General features: G+C 45.3%; 1 protein-coding gene across 2 annotated transcripts in view; it reads right to left on the reverse strand.

Annotated features, from left to right (window-relative positions):
* The window catches only part of as3mt (arsenite methyltransferase), a 41,475-nt gene extending 21,656 nt beyond the window's left edge, over nt 1-19,819 (reverse strand). For both annotated transcript variants that reach the window (XM_020526698.2, XM_048608683.1), the window contains exons 1-8: nt 19,732-19,819; nt 16,614-16,659; nt 13,266-13,393; nt 9,758-9,908; nt 8,541-8,677; nt 5,242-5,311; nt 4,658-4,739; nt 2,608-2,739 (exon numbers count right to left, since the gene is read on the reverse strand). In XM_020526698.2, the coding sequence (XP_020382287.1) occupies nt 2,608-2,739; nt 4,658-4,739; nt 5,242-5,311; nt 8,541-8,677; nt 9,758-9,908; nt 13,266-13,393; nt 16,614-16,659; nt 19,732-19,760 (775 nt within the window). In that variant the 5' untranslated portion in view covers nt 19,761-19,819. The remainder of the gene's footprint in view (nt 1-2,607; nt 2,740-4,657; nt 4,740-5,241; nt 5,312-8,540; nt 8,678-9,757; nt 9,909-13,265; nt 13,394-16,613; nt 16,660-19,731) is intronic.
* Between the last annotated feature and the right edge of the window lie 659 nt (nt 19,820-20,478).

Raw genomic sequence — 20,478 nt, forward strand, 5'->3', positions numbered from 1 at the left:
ACTATTTATTTCAGAGCTCCCTTCCCCCTCTCCATTTCTGAAGAAGGCTGCCGAAACGCCAGCTTTCCTGCTCCTCTGATGCTGCCTGGCCTGCTGTGTTCCTCTAGCTCCACACTGTGTTATCTCAGACCAGATAATGAACTTTCACAGCTAATTGCCTTTGCTGTTTAGCTACAAGTATCACTGGACATGGAAGTCTAAGAAAAATAGAGTTGGATAATCAAATTGAATAGTGCAGCAGGCTCGAAGGGCCTAAGGGCCTACTCTAGCTCCCATTTTCTATGGAGCAAGTGTCAGTGATGATGCCCATAATACTCTCAATAAAAATTGTTTAAAAAAGAACCAACCTCATTCACTAATGTCCTTCAGGGAAGGAAATCTGCCTGTCCTTACCTGGTCTGGCCTACATGTGACTCCAGACCCACAGCGATGTGATTGACTACCTCTGACATTGTCTCGGAAGCCAACAATCTACAGTAATTAAAGGGATGGACAATGACGTGACCTTGCCAACAGGGCCCACATCCCATGGAAATGTTAAATAAAACACCCCATCTTTTAAACATCACAGTTTATGAATTTTTTTTGAACGTGTATGGCACTAGTGGTGTGTTGACTCTTGGTTACAGCTGTTATAGAGTTTGAGTTTACAGTCAGGCAGTGAGGACAGCAGCTACAGCTCACCTTAGAATCACATGTTTGTCGGTTCAAATCCCATTCCTGACCCTCCCTCTGCACAAAAATCTACACTGATTCTCCCACTGCAGACCTGAGGGACTGCCCAAGGTGCCATCTTCTGAGTGGGGTACGAATCTGTAGTTAAACGTGCCCTCCCTGATGTAAAAGATCTCACGGAACTATTCTGAAGAATATTAGGAGAGTTCTCCCAGCCTAGGGGCAGCATCCCAAGAACAGATTATCAGGGTGCAGACTGTGGGGAGGATTGGTTGACACCTTACAACAGCGACTACCTTAGAAAAGTATTAAAAATCAGCTGCAAAGCACTTTGGGATGGCCTGAGGTCAAGAAAGGTGCTATATAAATGCCAGCTCTCTCAGTATTCAGTCTAAAAAAATACACAAAGGCCCATCACACAAATAAACAGCTCTAGAAAGACAAAACAAGCACCATCTAACACTAGCAATCCTTGACTGCTATTCAAAACTTGCCTCCTACTCACTCCCTTCCTCCCAGCAATTATCTTCAAAACACATTAGATTTTCAAGGTTTGGGAGATGAAGAAAAACAAAATGATCAATTCTAACACAAGGTAAGAATGGATTGATTCTGCTTGCTGTTGCTGATACGACCAGCATGTGGGTCAAATTCAAGGCGTCACTCCAAAAGGCAGAACACATTTATTTTGGCTACATCCATGTCGGAAAACTTGAAAGCAGCAGATTCATTTGGAAACAAGCTGCACCCAACAGCCCACAAACAGCAACACATGTTCTCAAAGCAGTCTGCAATCTTTGGCTCCTGAGTAATTATATCATCACTTGGTGGTTTAACTGAGGAAAGCCTGATGGGACTGGATGTCAGTTTCTGCAACTCTCCACGGTGCACAGAATATTGTTTTCTTTTATTCACTTACAGAATGTGGACACCTGTGGTTAGGCCAGTATGTATTGTCCAGAGGGCAGTTAGGAGTCAACGACATCGCTCAGGGTCTGGAGTTACATGTAGGCCAGACCAGGTATGGATGGCAGATTTCCCTCCCTAAAGGACATGAGACTAGCTTCTCATTGAATTCAAATTTCACCACCAGGATTCGAAACCATGTCCCTGCGGTATTAGCCTGGGACTCTGAATTAGTATGAATGAGATTACCACTGCACCACCTCCTCCACTGAACAAGTTTAAATTAACCCTGGTCATTGTATAGTTAGCACTGCTGCCTCACAGCGCCAGGGACCTGGGCTGGATTCCACCCTCGGGCGACTGTCTGTGTGGAGTTTGCATATTCTCCCTGTGTCTGCGTGGGTTTCCTCTGGGTACTCCGGTTTCCTCCCACAGTCCAAAGAAATGCAAGTTAGGGTGGATTGGCCATGCTAAATTGTCGCAGTGTTCAGGGATGTGCAGGCTAGGTGGGTTAGCAGGGTTACAGTGATAGGGTGAGGGGGTGGGTCTGGGAGGGATGCTCTTCAGAGGGTTGGTATGGACTCACTGGGTTGAATGGCCTGCTTCCATGCTATAGGGATTCTATTTCTCTAGCTCAACACTTTCCAAACCACGGCCCCAGCAAGGGCCACCAGATAAGATTTTGGGGCTGTAGGCGGAGAGGCAGCAACGGTATCATGGACTCAGGCCAGATTTCCAAAAGGCCCCCTGGAACTCCCTACACTTGTGTCTGCTGATGGGCAGGCAACTTGAAGAGACTGATCTCAGAGCCTGCTTCTTCCTTTCCAGGGAAAGTCTGCCTGCGCCTCAACCCCCGCGCCTTGCTCAACCCCTGTTCCCCAAAACCCTCCCCAAATGGCTAGGCTCACACAAAACGTGAGGGAGAAAACACAAGTCATGTTGGGAAATATTCGGAGAAACAGCAGCCCAGATTGAAGGCGATACATTAGAATGCAAACACCGATCCATCAATCCTTGAGTTCTTACCAACAATTTCCTTGAGCTCTGCATTAATCACACTAATTCTCTTGGCAGTGGTGAGGTGAGGGGTACTGAATCCCACCTCCTCCGCGATTGTGAAGAGATCTTTCCACCACAGAGCTCCTCCGAGACATTCACCTGAACAGAGATTATCAGACGAAGTTCAGCGCACAGAATACATCGTGTTACCTGGTTACCAGAGGCAGATTACCACAAGGTTCCCAACAAAAACCAGCCTGGCAACCCATCGCTAAGTCTCAACCCAAGCCCCGCTGGACCTGGACAATAAGAAGCCAAGTGATTTGCTCTCCTTTGCTGCCCTGTGCTCACCTGAAGTCATAGGTAAGATTGACAAAGGTACTCACGGGCATATTGAGGTCAAAAACCACAGGCTGGGCACACAACATCGCCAGTTCATCAAATTAAACCTGACAGTTTCATCCACATCTACATTTTCCTTTTCATTACTCTCCCTCAACTTTAAACCGGCAAAATCATGTTGTGGCAGATGGCACAGGAGGGTGGGGGGTAATGAACTCTTGAGCAGCTTGGAAGTTAAAATCCCGAAGGTTCTACATGAAGCAGACAGCTCACTCCTGCAGTTTGCTGCACAACTGGCAACAGTGACAATCGCCTCCGCTGCATCTGCTCCCGAAATGAGGCATTCCACTCCCGGACATCCCAGATGTCCTCGTTTTTCAAGGACCGCAACTTCCCCTCCACGGTGGTCGAGTACGCCCTCGACCGCATCTCTCGCGTTTCCCGCAACTCATCCCTCACACCCCCTCCGCCGCAACAACCACCAAAACAGAATCCCCCTCGTCCTCACGTACCACCCCACCAACCATCCAACGCATCATCCTCCGGCACTTCCGCCACCTGCAATCCGACCCCACCACCAAAGACATTTTTCCCTCCCCACCCTTATCTGCTTTCCGGAGGGACCACTCTCTCCGTGACTCCCCTCCAGCCCCACCACCACCGGCACTTTTCGCTTCAACCGCAGGAAGTGCTACACCTGTCCCTACACCACCACCCTCACCTCCATCCCAGGCCCCAAGAAGACCTTCCACATTAAACAGGTGTTCACCTGCAGATCTGCTCATGTGGTATACTGTATCCGCTGTTCCCGATGTGGCCTGCTTTGCGGAACACCTACACTCAGTTCGCACTAAACAACTGCACCTCCCAGTCGCGAATCATTTCAACTCCCCCTCCCACTCCTTGGACAACATGTCCATCCTGGGCCTCCTGCAGTGCCACAACGATGCCACCCGAAGGTTGCAGGAACAGCAACTCATATCTCACTTGGGAACCCTGCAGCCCAATGGTATCAATGTGGACTTCACAAGCTTCAAAATCTCCCCTCCCCCGACCGCATCACAAAACCAATCCAGCTCGTCCCCGCCTCCCTAACCTGTTCTTCCTCCCACCTATCCCCTCCTCCCACCTCAAGCCCCACCCCCACTTCCTACCTACCAGCCTCATCCCGCCTCCTTGACCTGTCCATCCTCCCTAGACTGACCTATCCCCTAACTCCCCATCTACACTCACCTTTACTGGCTCCATCCCCACCTCTTTGACCTCTCCAGCTATCTGCTCCTTAACTATCTTCCATCCGCCGCCCCCTCTCTCTCTATTTATTTCAGAATCCCCTCCCCTCCCCCATTTCTGAAGAAGGGTCTAGGCCTGAAACATCAGCTTTCCTGCTCCTCTGATGCTGCTTGGCCTGCTGTGTTCATCCAGCTCTACACCTTGTTATCTCAGATTCTCCAGCATTGGCAGTTCCCACTATCTCTGAATATTCCAAAATATGTCACTCACGCTCCCTTTGCTCCCACCCTGGTTTCTCCCCCAGTCTCCTTTCTCAAATCTCCTCAAAATTGGCAATGCCCTGTACTCTGGATCTCCATCCTTCACTCATTGGCTCTCAATAAGATGGAGAAAGGTTTTGACATTGTCCTCGCATGAGCAATTGGAAGAATCTGGAATATGAATCAATTTCTCCGGAACATTTACCACTGCTACAAAACAATCAGGTTCCTTTGCCACTTACCCCACAAAATCTTGTGTGTTCTTATAGCTTCTGGAAGGTTGCAATCAGCATAGACGTCACTAAAGTACATTTCTCCCCCATCCTAATATGGACAAATCATTCCATGTCAGCATTTGTTAGCAAGAACCTACATTATTCGTCTATAAATAAAATGGGTCTCGCATCTGTGCAATTGACATATGAACAAGGAACAACAGTCGGCCATTCAGCCCTTCAATAAGATCTAGTAAACATTCTCTGAACTGCTTCCAACATATTAACATCCTTCCATAAGTACAGCGACCAGTGCTGTACGCAGTACTCCAGATGTGGTCTCATCAATGCTCTACATAACTGAAGCAGAACCTCCATACCCTTCCATTCAATGCTGTGGAGACCGGACTGGAATACCACAGCTGCTACACTGGGAGGGCCATTTTTCTAACACCCAGACAGATGACCATCTTTGTGAAGGAAAGCAGAGCAGCGATTGACCCAGGGCAATAACAAATAGGCAGCTCAAGGCAACAATCTGTTCTCCAAACACAGCAGCTCAACAGACGGCTGCAACTTCTCAGACACTGGGGGGAACACTGTGTGCATACCTTTAACACTCGATAAGCTTCTTTCAGCACAGCCTTTTTATCAGGTGATAGGTTAATCACACAGTTTGATCTGAAAGAAAACAAAACAAAACTGTTCCTCTCTGTAATAACAAGGTGTGGAGCTAGATGAACACAGCAGGCCAAGCAGCATCAGAGGAGCAGGAAAGCTGACGTTTTGGGTCTAGACCCTTCTTCAAAAACGCAGTTCCTACTATCTCTGTTCCTCTCTGTAAGATTGGTTTAATGTATAACAGCCAAGGACATATCCCCATACAAACGGGAAGCTCAAACATTATAACCAGCTGTATTGCAATCACAGCAGCACCTAGAGGTGCAAATATTAGACAATCCCTCCACTCAGAGTGAAGTCAGGCTCCCGCCACTCCAGGGTGGGACGTCAGGCTCCCTCCACTCCAGGGTGGGACGTCAGGCTCCCTTCACTCTGGGGGAGTGGGGGTTGGGAATGTCAGGCTCCCTCCACTTCGGTTGGGGGCAGGGGAGTGTGGGTGGTGGTGGTGGTGGTGGAGGTGGATCAGGCTTTTTCCACTCCGGAGGGACAGGCATCAGGCCCACTCCACTCAGGGTGGAACGGTCAACAGGTTCACGCCTCACTCCACTTCACACAGGTCAGATTCTGGCTGCAAAGTCGGACTCAGCATCAATACTACAGTAGTGTAAATGCAGCCACAGACACTGCTGTAGGGAGAGCAGAAATTAATTATAGTGCAGCAGACTGTGTGGAATAGTTACAGAGGCAATCTATCCAGCAGCAGATACAAACACATAACCTCACCCTGATGGGCAGCTTGAAAAGAGGCTGGAACGCTCTTCGCTGATTTAGCATTTCAGGCAAGGTCCCATTTTACCAACACAGCAAAACCTGGAGAGTTTCTAAAAGCACCTTGGAATATTATTCCATTTATTCATAGTTGCTTATTTTAAATAATTCATTTTCTAAGTAGTAAATCTACATTTCAGGATGTAATTAAGTTATTTAATTTTTGTCACGGCATATTTTTTGGTGCAAGATGTAAACTTTGAATGATCAGTCCGAAAGTAATCTGCTAAAATTTTGCTGTGCTCTTATTCTGCGTTTCATTCACGAAGGCTTTACACAAGAAACTGATGGAATCAGGAATATTAACAATTGCCTTAATATCAAGAGAATAATCTCTGTTAATTCAGGTAATGTTTCATCCCCACAAAAAAATTAAACATTGAAAACTGATTTGTCCTTTTAAAAAAAAGCTTAAAATAATACTCACTGGAATTCAGAAGAATGAGAGGTGGCCTTATTGAAACATACAGGATCCTTACAGGGCTTGCCAGGGGAGATGTGGGAAGGTTGTTTCCCCTTATGGGAGAGTCTTGGACTGGAGACATAATCTCAGAGGAAAGGGTCGCACATTGACGATAGAGATGATAGGGAATTGCTTCTAGGTTGTGAAATTCTTTACCATGGCGGGCTATGGAGGCTGAGTCATTAAGTACCATCAAGGCTGAGATAGACAGATTTTAATCGGTAAGGGAATCAACGGGTTATGGAAATAAAGCAGGAAATTGGGGATGATCAGATCAACCACAATCTCATTGAATGGTGGAACAGGTTTGATGGGCCGAATGGCCTGCTCTTTTATCTTCTGGTTTTATTTAAAGAAGTGAATTTTTCATGCTAAATCTTTTGCAGTGCAACTGAATCTGAATCACACTAATATTTACTTCCCTTCCTGTCCCCTCCTTCTCAAGCTCTCCACCTGCTTGGGTCAGTTTGAAGTTGCAGATTCTCGCTATTGTTAAAATTTCTCTCAGGTGGCAGCCACAGCAAAGCCTACTGAGTTGGGTCAGAATGTGGCCTGTTTCCCTGGTAACACCCCTCCATCTCCGTGCCCACGTTCCTGTAACTAATCAGGTGGCTGCCCCTTTATTTTCCACCTTGCAAAACTCCCAATCGGGTCCTGGTTCGTGTCCAGGGTTGGTTCCTGACTCTCCAACGAAGCTGCTTCCCAGTTCCTGCTTCCTCTGCAAACATCCAGATGCAGATCCCCATCCAGAGCTATTTGTTGGGAAATGTGGCAGGGCATCAGGTGAGGACAAGATTTCCTGGTGTCTGATTTACATTTCCCAACCAATCCCTGACACCCCTCCAGCCCCAAAAGGGTCATGTATCCTAACCTCACAACCTCATCCATATTCATTGACCAGCTTCAAAGAATATTAAAATGTCAGATACCCATTAATGCAGAGCTTTATTGCACAGGAAGAGGCTATTCGACCCATCATGTCTGAGCTGGTTCTATTACCTAGTGCCAATCTCCTGCCTTTTGCTCACTTCTTTCTAATATCCTCTTGAATACCTTAATGGAACCAGCCTCCACCTGCACTGCATTCCAGACCCAAGGTATCTGCTTTTTCATGTTGCTGCATTTGCACATCACTGTAAACGTTTGCTCTCTCATTCTATCTACTTTGTCCAGCCCACACATGATTTTGAAAACCTCAATTAGATCTCTGCTTGGCCTTTCTCTCTCAAGAGAGAACAGTCCCAACTTCTTCAGTCTATTCTCCCAACTCTTTAACCTGATGAAGGTCAACACTGCCGGCAGTGAGAGGAAAGCAGCAGAGTCTTTTGTGGAAATGTTTCTGTGTCTATTTTGCAAAGTTGAAACTAGTCCACAAGACCAGTAAACATAGCAGAAGCAGGCCATTCAGCCCAACCCATTACTCTGCCATTCAATGAGATCAATGACTGCCAACTCATTTTCTCTTGTGATCTGACTTGCAGGTTTAAACTTTTTATTTTTTTTTTAAGGTAATTGATCGCAGGATGTGGGCATTAATGGTTCACCTGGTATTTGCTGGCCGTCCCTAATCGCCCATGAGAAATAGTGGTGAGCTGGTTTCCTGAACTGTTGCTATGTGAGTCCCTACCCAACAGGACTACGGATGCTCCCACACAGATGGAGTTTAATTTAGATAAACGCGAGGTATTGCATTTTGGTAAAACAAACAAGGGCAAGACTTATACAATTAATGGTAGGGCCCTGGGGAGTGTTGTAGAACAGGGACCTAGAGGTTCAGGTACATAATTCATTGAAATTTGCATCACAGGTAGACACGGTGGTTAAGAAGGTCTGGCTGTGAATAACAACATTCCTCCACTTAATCCTGGCACCTACTGACCCAACCAGCTGACCAGAAACTAAGCCTTTATTCTTCTACCTGCATAGGTTCAGAGAAGAATACTTTCATTGCTACTGCCTGATGACTAAAAGAAAAAAATAATCCAAATTCTTTCTTACATAATAATATCAAAGCTGTTATCCTTCAATCCAGCATCGCCGAGATTTTCAATGTAGCCTTGAAGGAACTCAACATTGGGTTTACTGAAGCCAAACAGCTGAGTGTGATACTCAATAAACTTCTGAGCAACTTGTATCTGTGAAATAACAGCAACACAGACACAATGAAAGAATATTTACAGGGACCACTAGAATATTAATGCAATGGCTCTTCTCATCTGCAAACAAATATTATCAACGTCAGGAAAGGAAGATTTGGGTGTTTACATACTCAGAACTTTACAAACCCTATGGTGTAGTCACTATTTTAATATTGTCGTGGTGGTGACCAATTTGCACACAGCAAGTTCTTGCAAACAGCAGTGTGATAACGTCAAAAGAATTTCTTTTCAGTGGTAAACACAGCACATGCACACTTGCACACACATACTCAGACAGACAATTATAGGTGTCCATGTGCACACAGACACAGATAGGCACAGTAATGGGCATGTATTTACACAGACACAAGCATATGCATGCTCACATGCATGGAGGTAAATCCACGCATGTACATGCACATGCAGAGATTCACGAGCACTGTCTGACAATATTTTTGAAAGTTATTGCTACAGCAGTGGAAACTACAGAGTATAATTACTGCTTGGCTAAATTAAAGAAAACAGACACTCATGTCAAAAACACTGTTAATATTCTTATGTTTTAATCTAAATAATGAACCAATTCAGTAACAGCGATGCACTCTGTTGTGTGTGTGTCACTGTGACGATTCTGTTACTGTACAATATCCCGAGGTAGTACATAGCTTCAGGCGGTTCAATCAGCAAATTGTGATGGGGAATGGTCCCATAAGTCAGCCTCCAGTTATAGAGAGGGTCTCTCTCTCTCTCGCTCTCTCACACACACACACACACACACACACACACACAGAAGGATTGGCCATTAGTGAAAGGACCAAGTTCTACGGAGTTGGAAGAATGTAAAGTGACACAGAGTGAGGTATGGTGAGGTTGAAAAGGGCCAGGCCATTTTACCGATATGTGTCGGCTCAGCTCCTCGTTGTAATTTCACTACTGAAGCACAGCGATTTCTCGCCAGCCTGCATTCAGAAACAGCAGCAGAGTTGAGGGTGTGCTGAAGACACTGCCCAGAGTGAGGAGGGCACCCTCCCTCCCCTATCCCCTTCAGGAGCTGACTGCTCCATCCTGAAACGCTACCTGCTCCTTGGTCATGTCAATCCCAGTCACATGACCGCGCTCTCCCACCAGCTTGCTGAGCATGAAGCAATCCCGGCCACTCCCACTTCCCAGGTCCAGGATCCAACAGTCTTCCAAACATTCAGGAACCACAAGACCACATCCATAGTACCTATCAAACAGCATAAAGTCAAACTCAAAACCTTTTCAAGTACAAATAATGCACACGGCACACAGGTCCAATATAAAAACCTTCAGAGAATCAGAAAAGCAAATGGTACAAGCAGAGGTCATTTGGCCCATCATGCCCAGGTTAACTCTTTAAACCAGCTGTAAAATTAGACCCACTTGATACAACAGGAACAACGGGTGACCAATATTACAACGTTCCCTTTGAATTTGGACCCTTTGGTTCAAGGCAAAATCACCCTGGTGCCAGAGCTTAATGCAGAATATTTATCCACTTTCACATCCCCACTATTCAGTCCCAGACTTAATGTCTTCACAGACAACACCCCACTCTCCTCCAACCATTGACCAGAACAATACTAGGGAGCAGGAGTTCCAAACCCGAGCCCCCCATCTCTGAGATCTCAGTACAGGCAGCTGCATCTTAGTTGTCTTGTTGATGTGTCTGGTCACGGTGTTGCCTCTGACGCTGTGCCCAGCTGGTGGATAAAGACTAAACACGAGCCCAAACTGCTCCTCTCAGCAGCTTGTGGACAGCTGTATAAAGAGCGAGAATGTGGATTTAAACTCTACAGACAGCATTGCTGAGGTTCAACGGGAGACAGTCTTTTGTTTTTACCAGTCTGCAGTGGTAACTAACCATCCCTGACAAATCTCTTAGTCATCCAGTTCCTTATCTCAACGTCAATTGCTTTTTTGTTGGCTACCACTCTGCCAAGGACATGGGGAATGCCTTTTAACATTTGCTCCCTCTCTCTCACAATTACTCTGACTCTTGCAATTCAGGTGCAGAGCAAAAAATCATTCTCATCTGCTGACTGTAAGGTGAGGACATTACGGCGATGGCCATGAGAAACTCTTCAACCTACAGTTTCTCCTGTATTTATTATTTAAAGGGATTTCTCTCATATCCCATTTGGAGCCTGAACCCTAACCCCACAGCACTTCTCTTCAATTTGAAAGGTACTTGTCATGGGGACAGCACGGTGGCTCAGTGGTTAGCATTGCTGCCTCACAGTGCCAGGGAATCAGGTTCAATTCTACCCTCAGGCGACTGTCTGTGTGGAGTTTGCACATTCTCCTCGTGTCTGCGTGGGTTTCCTCCGGGTGCTCCAGTTTTCCCCCAGAGTCAAAAGATGTGCAGGTCATGTGGATTGGCCATGGGAAATTGTCCAGTAGTGTCTAGGGATGTGAGATGCGGGGTTAGAAGGACAGAGAAAGAGGCGGTGGTCTGGGTAGGATGGTCTTCGGAGGGCCGTTGTGGGCTAGACGGACCGAGTGGTCCACTTCCACATTGTAAGGATCGTACGATTCTATGTCTTGGAGGGTCTCATGGTGTAGTAGGTATTGTCTTTGCCTTTCAGCCAAAACACTCCAGATTCAAGTCCCACTCCAGGACCCCCACTGTTCACAACCCCCACTAATTGGTCAATTTAAAAATCTTCCCAACACAGGCATTAACAGTAGGAGAAATTCCTTGTTTACAGGGCACACCACCATTAGCAGGTTCCTCTCCGAGCCACTCACCATCCTGACTTGGTGAATATCTACCAGAACTGGGATGGCAGGACTGACGTAGGAAAAGAGACTGCATCAGTTAGGACTATATTCACTAGAGTTTAGAAGCCTGAGGGGTATCTCATAGAAACCTATAAAATTCTAACACAGTGTTAGAGCAGGAAGGATGTTCCTGATGACTGGGGAGTCCAGAACCAGGGGTCACAGTCTAAGGACATGGGGTGAGCCATTTTGGGTTGAGATGAGCAGAAATGTCTTCACCCGAAGAGCAGTGAAGCTGTGGAATTCTCTGCAGCAGAGAGTGGTTGAGGCCAAAACACTGAATGTGTTCAAGGAGGTAAATATAGCTCTTAGGACCAAAGGGATCAAAGGGTATGGGGAGAAAACAGGAACAGGGGATTGAGTTCGATGATCAGCCATGACCATATTGATGTGTGGAGAAGGCGCGAAGGGGTAAATGGGCCTACTCCTGCTCCTATTTTTCTACATCTCCATGTTTTTATCATTGTGTTCCTTCAGTGTCATTTTGGAGCTCTCTCCCTAAGGTCACCATCCCTTCTCAAGGGGTAATTAAGGACTGGTAATATATACTGCCCAGACAATGACATCCATATCCCATCAGCAATTTTTTAAAAAATCATTTAATAGAAAGAAACTTGGATCTTCTCCCTTCACTATCTGTAGGTCCAGACACAATGTGCTGTTGACCAATTGAGACTCCCTGTCTGAAGCATAATACCAGCATCATTTATTATCGCCTCGCAAGTCCAAAGATGTGCAGGTTAGGTGGATTGGCCATGCTAAATTGCCCGTAGTGTTCAGGGGTGTGTAGATTAGGTGGGTTATAGGGAGATGGGTCTGGGTGGGATGCTCTGAGGTTCGGAGTGGACTTGTTGGGCCGAAGGGCCTGTTTCCACACTGTAGGAATTTTGCAATTCTGTGATCAATGAAGTGACAGCACAAGGTGACTCGGTCTGGCTGTTAGATTATCAGTTAACCCCGGTGCACAAGCTCAGGTTCCACAAAGCTCTAGTGTCCCTGGAGAGGACAGTCTTCCTGTGCAGTTTGCCTGGCCAAAAGCACAATCTTTCTGCCTTGCCATGATACTAGTATTCAGCACACCCTGCCAGTAATCACTGGCTCACAGATTTTTCTTTTTTATTCATTCTAGCAGGGCATTGCTGGCCAGGCAGCATTTATTGCCCATCCCTAATTGCCCAGAGGGCAGTTCAAAGTCAACCACATTGCTGTGGGTCTGGAGTCACATGTAGGCCAGACCAGGTAAGGATGGCAGTTTCCTTCCCTAAAGGACACTAGTGAACCAGATGGGTTTTTCCGACAATCAACAATGGATTCAAGGTCATCATTAGATTCTTAATTCCAGGTATTTATTGAATTCAAATTCCACCATCTGCCATTGTGGGATTCGAACCCAGGTTCCCAGAATGTTATCTGGGTCTCCAGATTAACAGTCCAGTGATAATACCACTAGGCCACCGCCTTCCCTCAGCATTAACAGCACTTGGTCAGGGGAAATAATAGCGGTTCCTGGACCAACACAACATGCATGGGCCAACAAAATGAGAGACATTTTGACTGAAAGAGAAATGTTACAATATTTCTGAAGAAGGGTCTAGGCCCGAAATGTCAGCTTTCCTGCTCCTCTGATGCTGCTTGGTCTGCTGTGTTCATCAAGCTCTACACCTTGTTATCTCAATGTTACAATTAACTTCGGTATAAATAAATGAGACAAATATGGATAATAAGATCGTTGGCATTGCCTGTATTCTTAACTGAAATTAGCAGTAGATTGATTACTTACTTTGAGCTCACTTCTTCATGAACAGCCTTCAAGGCATCCCGTATGTAATTAGGGAGAGGTTTAGCAGGAGTGACACACATATTCAGGATCAGATCTTCAGTCTTCTGCAGCCTCCTTCCATAGTAATCCTTGAGACAGAGCATGACAAAGCAGTCATAACACAGAAACAGGTATTAGACCCAACAATCAACCTAACACAAACCTCTCTCACCCCAACTTCATCTAATCCCATCAAAATGTCTTTCTAGTCCCTTTTCCCTCAGCTTCTTCATAAAAGCATCTACTGACCTCAGCAGCATGTGCTGATAAGTCCCTTGTTCTCATCACTCTCTGGGAGATGGCACAATAAAAAATATAGTGCAAAAAATCCCTCTTCTCACGAGATCTGTGTGTCGGCAGCATTTGTTATTTTAATATCCAGCCCTAATTTTTTTATTCTCATTTGTTAACCCAGCCAGCTTCAACTTAGTGACTGGCTAGATCATTTCAGAGGACAGTGAACAGTAAATGATATTGTTGTGGGTCTGGAGTCACATGCAGGTCTGAGCAGGCAAGGATGACAGATTTCCTTCCCTGTATTAGTGAACAAGATGGGCTTTTTCGAGAATCGACAATGGTTTCATGGTCATCAGCAGACCCTTAATTCCAGATTCTTTATTGAATGCAATTTCCACCATCTGCCGTTGCAGGAGTTGAACTCCGGTCCCCAGAACGTTAGCGGAGTTTCTGGATTAATAATCTACCGTTAATACCACTAGGCCATTGCCTCCCCAGTTTTCTGCAGCTATTGGATTTGAAGCCATGTCCAACAAAGCAAAAAACGGCAGATTCTGGAAATCTGAAACGAAAACAGAAAGCTGCCGAAGAAACTCAGCTGGTCTGGCAGCACGTGTGGAAAGAGAAACACAACGAATGTTACGAGTTCAGTGACCCTTCTTTAGAACTCCAGAGGAAGGGTCATTGGATCTGAAACATTTAACACTGTTTCTCTTTCCACAGATGCTACCAGACAAGCTGAGTTTCTGTTTTTGTTTGTTTCAAGTGTCCTCATGTCTTAGCCAACAACTTGTATTCAAGCAAACTGGCAAAGAAAAAACAATTTATCAGGTGAATCAATGTTGATATCTCGTGTGATGATTAGTTATCCTGGTCTCTTCACTAAGATTCCCGAGGATGTCACAAGAAATGGAAGATTATGCTTGCTTGCTTTCTTTCTATCTCTCTCTCGCTGTCTCTCTATGGCTGGTGAAAGCTGAACCTGGCTTTACCAACGTGAGATCAAAACCCGAGCTTTTCATTATCTGGATGTCGTATCTTCGACAGGAAAGGAGAGAAGAACCACATTTATGTAGCACCCTTCAGCGGCTCAGGACACCCTGCAGCTCATTAAAAAGTAAGGTACGTTCTTGGCTGCAAAGTGTTGTAAGGCAGAAAACGCAGCAATCAATTTGTGAATGGCACAATATCACCAACGTCAATGGGAAACAGCGAGGCTACCTGTTTTTGCTCAACTGATAAACGACGGCCACGATACCACCTCATTTCTTTAAATAATACTGCAGGGTATTTTACAAACATCTAGGGCTTTAGTTTAATCTCTCACTCAGATGCTCCTTCAGATTCGAGGCTGACACATCAGTGCAGCAAAGTCCTCAGGTCCCTGGAGTGAAACTCGAACCCATGGCATTTCAAAAAGAGATTCATGAGGGCCAATTCCTGGGACGAAGGAGTTGATTTATCGCAAACAGTTAAACAGGTCAGGTGTTTATTCACGAGAATTTAGCAGAATGAAGGTGATCTCATTGAAAGATTTTGAGAGGGCTCAACAGGACAGATGTTGACAAGACTTTTCCACTAATGCAGGAACCTCAAATTAGGGCATATCATTTCTATATTCTCTAACTCTCATTCAAAACTGTGAAGGAATTTCTTGCCTCAGAGTCATGGAGTGATACAACATGGAAACAGACCCTTCAGTCCAACCAGTCCATGCCAACCATAATCCCAAACTAAACTAGTCCCAATATTACCCTCCAAACATTTTTCTGTCATGTACTTATCTAAATGTCTTTTAAACATTGCAGAGAGTGTTGTTCCCACATATCTGCTGCCCTTGTACTTCTAGATGGAAGTGGTTGAGGGTTTGGAAGGTGCTGTCTGAGGATCTTTGGTGAATTTCTGCAGTGCATCTTGTAGATAGTACACACTGCTGCTACTGAGAGTCGGTGGTGGAGGGAGTGGATGCTTGTGGATGCAGTGCCAATCAAGCGGCTGCTTTGTCCTGGATGGTGTCATGTTTCTTGAGTGTTGTTGGGGCTGCACTCATCCAGGCAAGTGGGGAATATTCCATCACACTCCTGACTTGTGCCTTGTAGATGGTGGATGAGTTTTGGTGAAACAGGAGGGGAGTTACTCCCTGCAGTATTCCTAGATTCTGACTTGTTCTTATAGCCAATATGTTGAGGTGGTGAGTCCAGTTGAGTTTTTGGTCAACAGTAACCACCAAGATGTTATGACGCGGTGGAGCATTCAATGCTGGTAACATAATTGAATGTCAAGGGAGGCAGTTAGAATATATCTTATTAGAGATGGACATTGCCTGGCATTTGTGTGGCATGAATGTTACTTGCCACTTGTCAGCCCAAGTCTGGATATCGTCCAGATCTTGTTGCATTTGGAAGTAGACTGCTTCCGTATCTGAGGAGTCACGAATGGTGCTGAACATTGTGCAATCATCTGCAAATATCTCCACTTCTGATTTTATGATGAAAGAAGGTCATTGATGAAGCAGCTGAAGATGTCTGGACCTAGGACACTACCCTGAGGAACTCCTGCAGAGATGTCCTGAAGTCGAGATGACTGACCTCCAACAACCACGACCATCTTCCAACCGACTGAGAGTTTGCCCCTGATATCCATTGATTCCAGTTTTGTTAGGGCTCCTTGATGCCACACTCGGTCAAACGCAGCCCTGATGTCACGGGCTGTCACTCTCACCTCTGGGATTCAGCTCTTTTGTCCATGTTGAAGCAAGACTGTAATGAGATCAGGAGCTGAATGGCCCTGGCAGAATCCAAACTGACCATCTTTAGTGTTTTAATTAATTCACTGATTGAATTTTAATTTGATTCAAAATTTCCAACCCTGACATTGCTTACCTTGAGGAGCTATAAAACCATTGGTCATGCTATCGTTGAGAAGATGAACAATGAGAGAGTTTCTGGTTTGATGTTGACTCTCCCTCGTTAATGTTTGTATATTCAACTCAGTGAAACACACCAATATAGGTTTACAAAACCCAATAGTTTAAGAGATTAGTAAATCAAAAATTAAAAATGACTACGTTACCTTCACATCTTCTCGAATTCCCATCTCTCCAGAACATTCAGAAGAACTAGAAAAATATTTTAAAATCAATTATTAGATATTGCCCTTAGCTGTTTTTCCTTTTTCAGTGCATATTGAATTAGAAAAAACATTTATGAAAGATTCACTTACATTGTAGATGATTAGAAACTGCGTTAAAAGCCCAATATTTTAACAGCTCAGGAAGGATAAAAATACAGACTGCTATAGTGTTTGCTAATGAAGAGTTTAAAAAAGCTGGTTCAGATACTCCAGAGAGACATTCTGTTGAAATAACACATAGCACGTCTCCAAAACGTTCATTCAAAGTAAACATAAAGGTGCAATGAGAGAGATTTATAGTTTATTGTTAACCCTCTCTCCTCGCTGAGAGGTTTAGGCTGTTGGCAGCTAAAGGCATGGCCGTCATTGTCACAGAGATAGGGGCCAGAGATCAAGGAGCAAGAACTTGGAGAACTGCAGAAACTTCAGAGGGTTGGAGGAGGTTAGAGGATGCAGAAAGAGGGAGTCCAGTGATAATAAGGCCTCACTGAAGGGAGCAGGGTGAGTTTCTGAGATCAAAGGACACCTGAGATTTTTGTTATTATTGTTAGGACTCACCATGGTCTATTGGAGTTGGTTTTTCTACGTTCCTGGGCAGAGAGGAATTCTACCATGTTTTGTATAAATTTAGCTCAGCTGCTAGTATTGTACCTGTCCAAGGATATTAAGGGTGGGATGGGATTAACAGTGCAATTATGATGCATCATTGATCCATTGTCTAGGCTTCAGACAGCAGATGACTTTTGCCTGCCCTTTAGGCTGGTACTTCAGTGTAGTACTGAAGGGAGTATTGCACTGTAGGAAATGTTGTCTTTAAGGAGACATTAAAGAGACGTCCCCATCTAACCCCTCAGGGGACAGACAAAATTCCATTTTGAAGAAGAGATGTTAAGTTCATCCTGGCCAATTCCTCTATCAAGTCACAGAAAACAGCTCATGATAACATTGTAGTTTGTGGGACCTTGGTGTGTGCAAATTAGCTATTGCATTCCCTGCATCACAGTAGCAGCTATACTCCAAAAAGTGGGTAATTGGACATGAAGTGTTTTGGGATGTCCAGAGGTCAATAATGTGGACATACAAATGCATCAATTCACATGAAGAATGGTCAGTCAGGCCTATGCCATGACTGTCCCAGGACTTGCCAGCTTCAAGAGAGGAGGCAGAAGTTTGATCAATGAAACAATTTGTCCTGATAGGAAACAGAGACAAAGCTTTCCAACAAACACTTCAGAAACAAAATCCACAACTGGGCTGGTTCACACAATTAGTAACACAAGTTCAAGTTCAAGTTCAAGTTCAGACCAATTTCAAGAATCCGAGATTAGACTGACTGCAATATCCCCTTCCAATTGAGACCTTCAAAACAGCAGTGACACGAGTGGAAACAGCAGTGTGAATGTACTTACAAGCACTGCAGAAGGCAGCTCACCACCATCTGCTCCAAGACATTTAGGAATGAATAGTAAAATGCTGGCCTGTTCTACAACTCTCAGATCCCATGAATCAAACACCCCACCATGAGATTTCATGCCAAAGCGAACATGAGTGACCAAGATGTCACAACAATTCATATTCCAGATTGTAGTAGGTTTCTTCTGAATCTCCTTTGACTGGTTTTGTAATCGTCCCTTTCATAACCTCAGGTACAAATGCAAATAATCTTCTATGCACCTTAGCTTAGCTTGTCAAAATCTTGAAAGGTTCTCTCAAGACACGGTGTTAACAGCTACAGCTTATATAAAAATGTTAATTTCTCAAGCCTCAATTACATTCTGATAAGGCCTTAGTTAAATGAGACCAATATTAGACCTCCCCCCACTGCTTTTTAATAGACTCAGTGTAATTATGTATACAACACTGCACATTAACTACATCTTATGAAAAATCATAACTCTAATTGCACACAGATTCTAACTGTTTTAGCCATTCATTCACCATACTAATATTCATTCAGGGGATATAAGCATTGCAGGCTCTGCCAGCATTTATTGCCAGTCCCGAGTTGCCCCTTGAAAAGGAGGCAGTGAGCTGCCTTCTTAAACTACTGCAGTCCATGTGCTGTAGGTAGACCCACAATGCTGTTAGGAAGGGAGTTCCAGGATTTTGTCCCAGTGACAGTGAACGGTGATATCTTCCAAGCCAGGATGAAGTCAGAAGTCACACAACACCAGGTTATGGGCCAATAGGTTTATTTAAAAGCACAAAGCTTTCACCACTGCTCCTTCGTCAGGTGAAGTGTTGACAAAGGAGCAGCACTATGAAAGCTTGTGATTTTAAATAAACCTGTCAGGTTATAACCTGGTGTCGTGTGACTTCTAACTTTGTCCACCCCAGTCTAACACTGGCACCTCCACATCAAGTCAGGATGGTGAGTGGCTTGGAGGGGAACTTGCAGGGGGTGGTGTTCCCATGTATCTGCTGCCCTTGTTGACCAGTTTAGAGTCATAGAGCTGTACAGCATGAAAACAGACCCTTCAGTCCAACCCGTCTGTGCTGACCAAATATCCTAAATTAATCCAATCCCAATTGCCAGCCTTTGCCCATATCCTTCCAAACCCTTTCTATTCAGAGACCCATCCAGATGCCTTTTAAATGTTGTCATTGTACCAGCCTCCACCACCTCCTCTGGCAGCTCATTCCATACACGCACCACCCTCTGCGCGAAGAAGTTACTCCTTAGGTCCCTTTTAAAGCTTTCCCCTCTCACCTTAAACCTACGCCCCTCTAGTTTTGGACTCCCCTACCCTGGGGGAAAAGACCTTGGCTATTCACCCTGTCCATGCTCCTCATGATGTTATAAAGCCTCTTTTCTAAGGCTGTGGAGCTCCAGGGAAAATAGCCCCAGCTTACTGAGCCTCTCCCCACAGGTTTGGAGGAGCTGAGGAAGAAGCTCGGAAGCTGTTGCAATGCAGTGTCACTTAACGAACGAAGTGCAGTAAAACTGGACTGGAGACTGGATAAGCCCCAGCGACATTGTGCAGTGTCTCCAGTCTGAGTGCATGCGGTTTCGCAGCTCCGTACACTCGCTCAGCTTGTGTTAACCACAGACACATACCTTTCCCCATGGCCTTGCTGCTGCGCCATTCCTTCCCTTCCGTACTCAGTGTCAAAGTCCCCCCCCAACTACGCCGGGGGGCGGCTTTCTGCGCATGAGCAGTAAGCCTTCTTCCCCCCACCCCCCCGGTAGCGGGTTCGATCCCGGTGTCGGATTCAGGTGTCGGAGCCCCTTCCAGAGTAAAGCCCTCGCTCCAAAAAGCCAGCATTATTGCTGCAAATAAAGAAAACTCAATGTGAACAAAGGGTTCCATAATCACCGGAGGAGGCCGTTCGGCCCAACGCGCCCTGCACTGGCTCTTTAAATGAACCCTATGATCAAACTGGGCTCGATTTCACCACCCCCCAAAACTAAACTGCCTTGAGTTTCCATCATGTTCAAAAATATGTGCATTAGTGTGTTTTTATCTGGTAAGGGCAGGATTTTTTTTTGATTGTGGTGGCTCAGAACATAGAACATTACAGCGCAGTACCGGCCCTTCGGCCCTCGATGTTGCGCCGACCTGTGAAACCAATCTGAAGCCCATCTAACCTAAACTATTCCATTATCATCCATATGTTTATCCAATGACCATTTAAATGCCCTTAAACTTGGCGAGTCTACTATTTTTGCAGGCAGGGCATTCCACACCCTTACTACTCTCTGAGTAAAGAACCTACCTCTGACATCTGTCCTATATCTATCACCCCTCAATTTAAAGCTATGTCCCCTCGTGCTAGCCATCACCATCCGAGGAAAAAGGCTCCC

The sequence above is a fragment of the Rhincodon typus genome, chromosome 20, assembly GCF_021869965.1.
Source record: "Rhincodon typus isolate 14 chromosome 20, sRhiTyp1.1, whole genome shotgun sequence".
NCBI lineage: Eukaryota > Metazoa > Chordata > Chondrichthyes > Orectolobiformes > Rhincodontidae > Rhincodon > Rhincodon typus.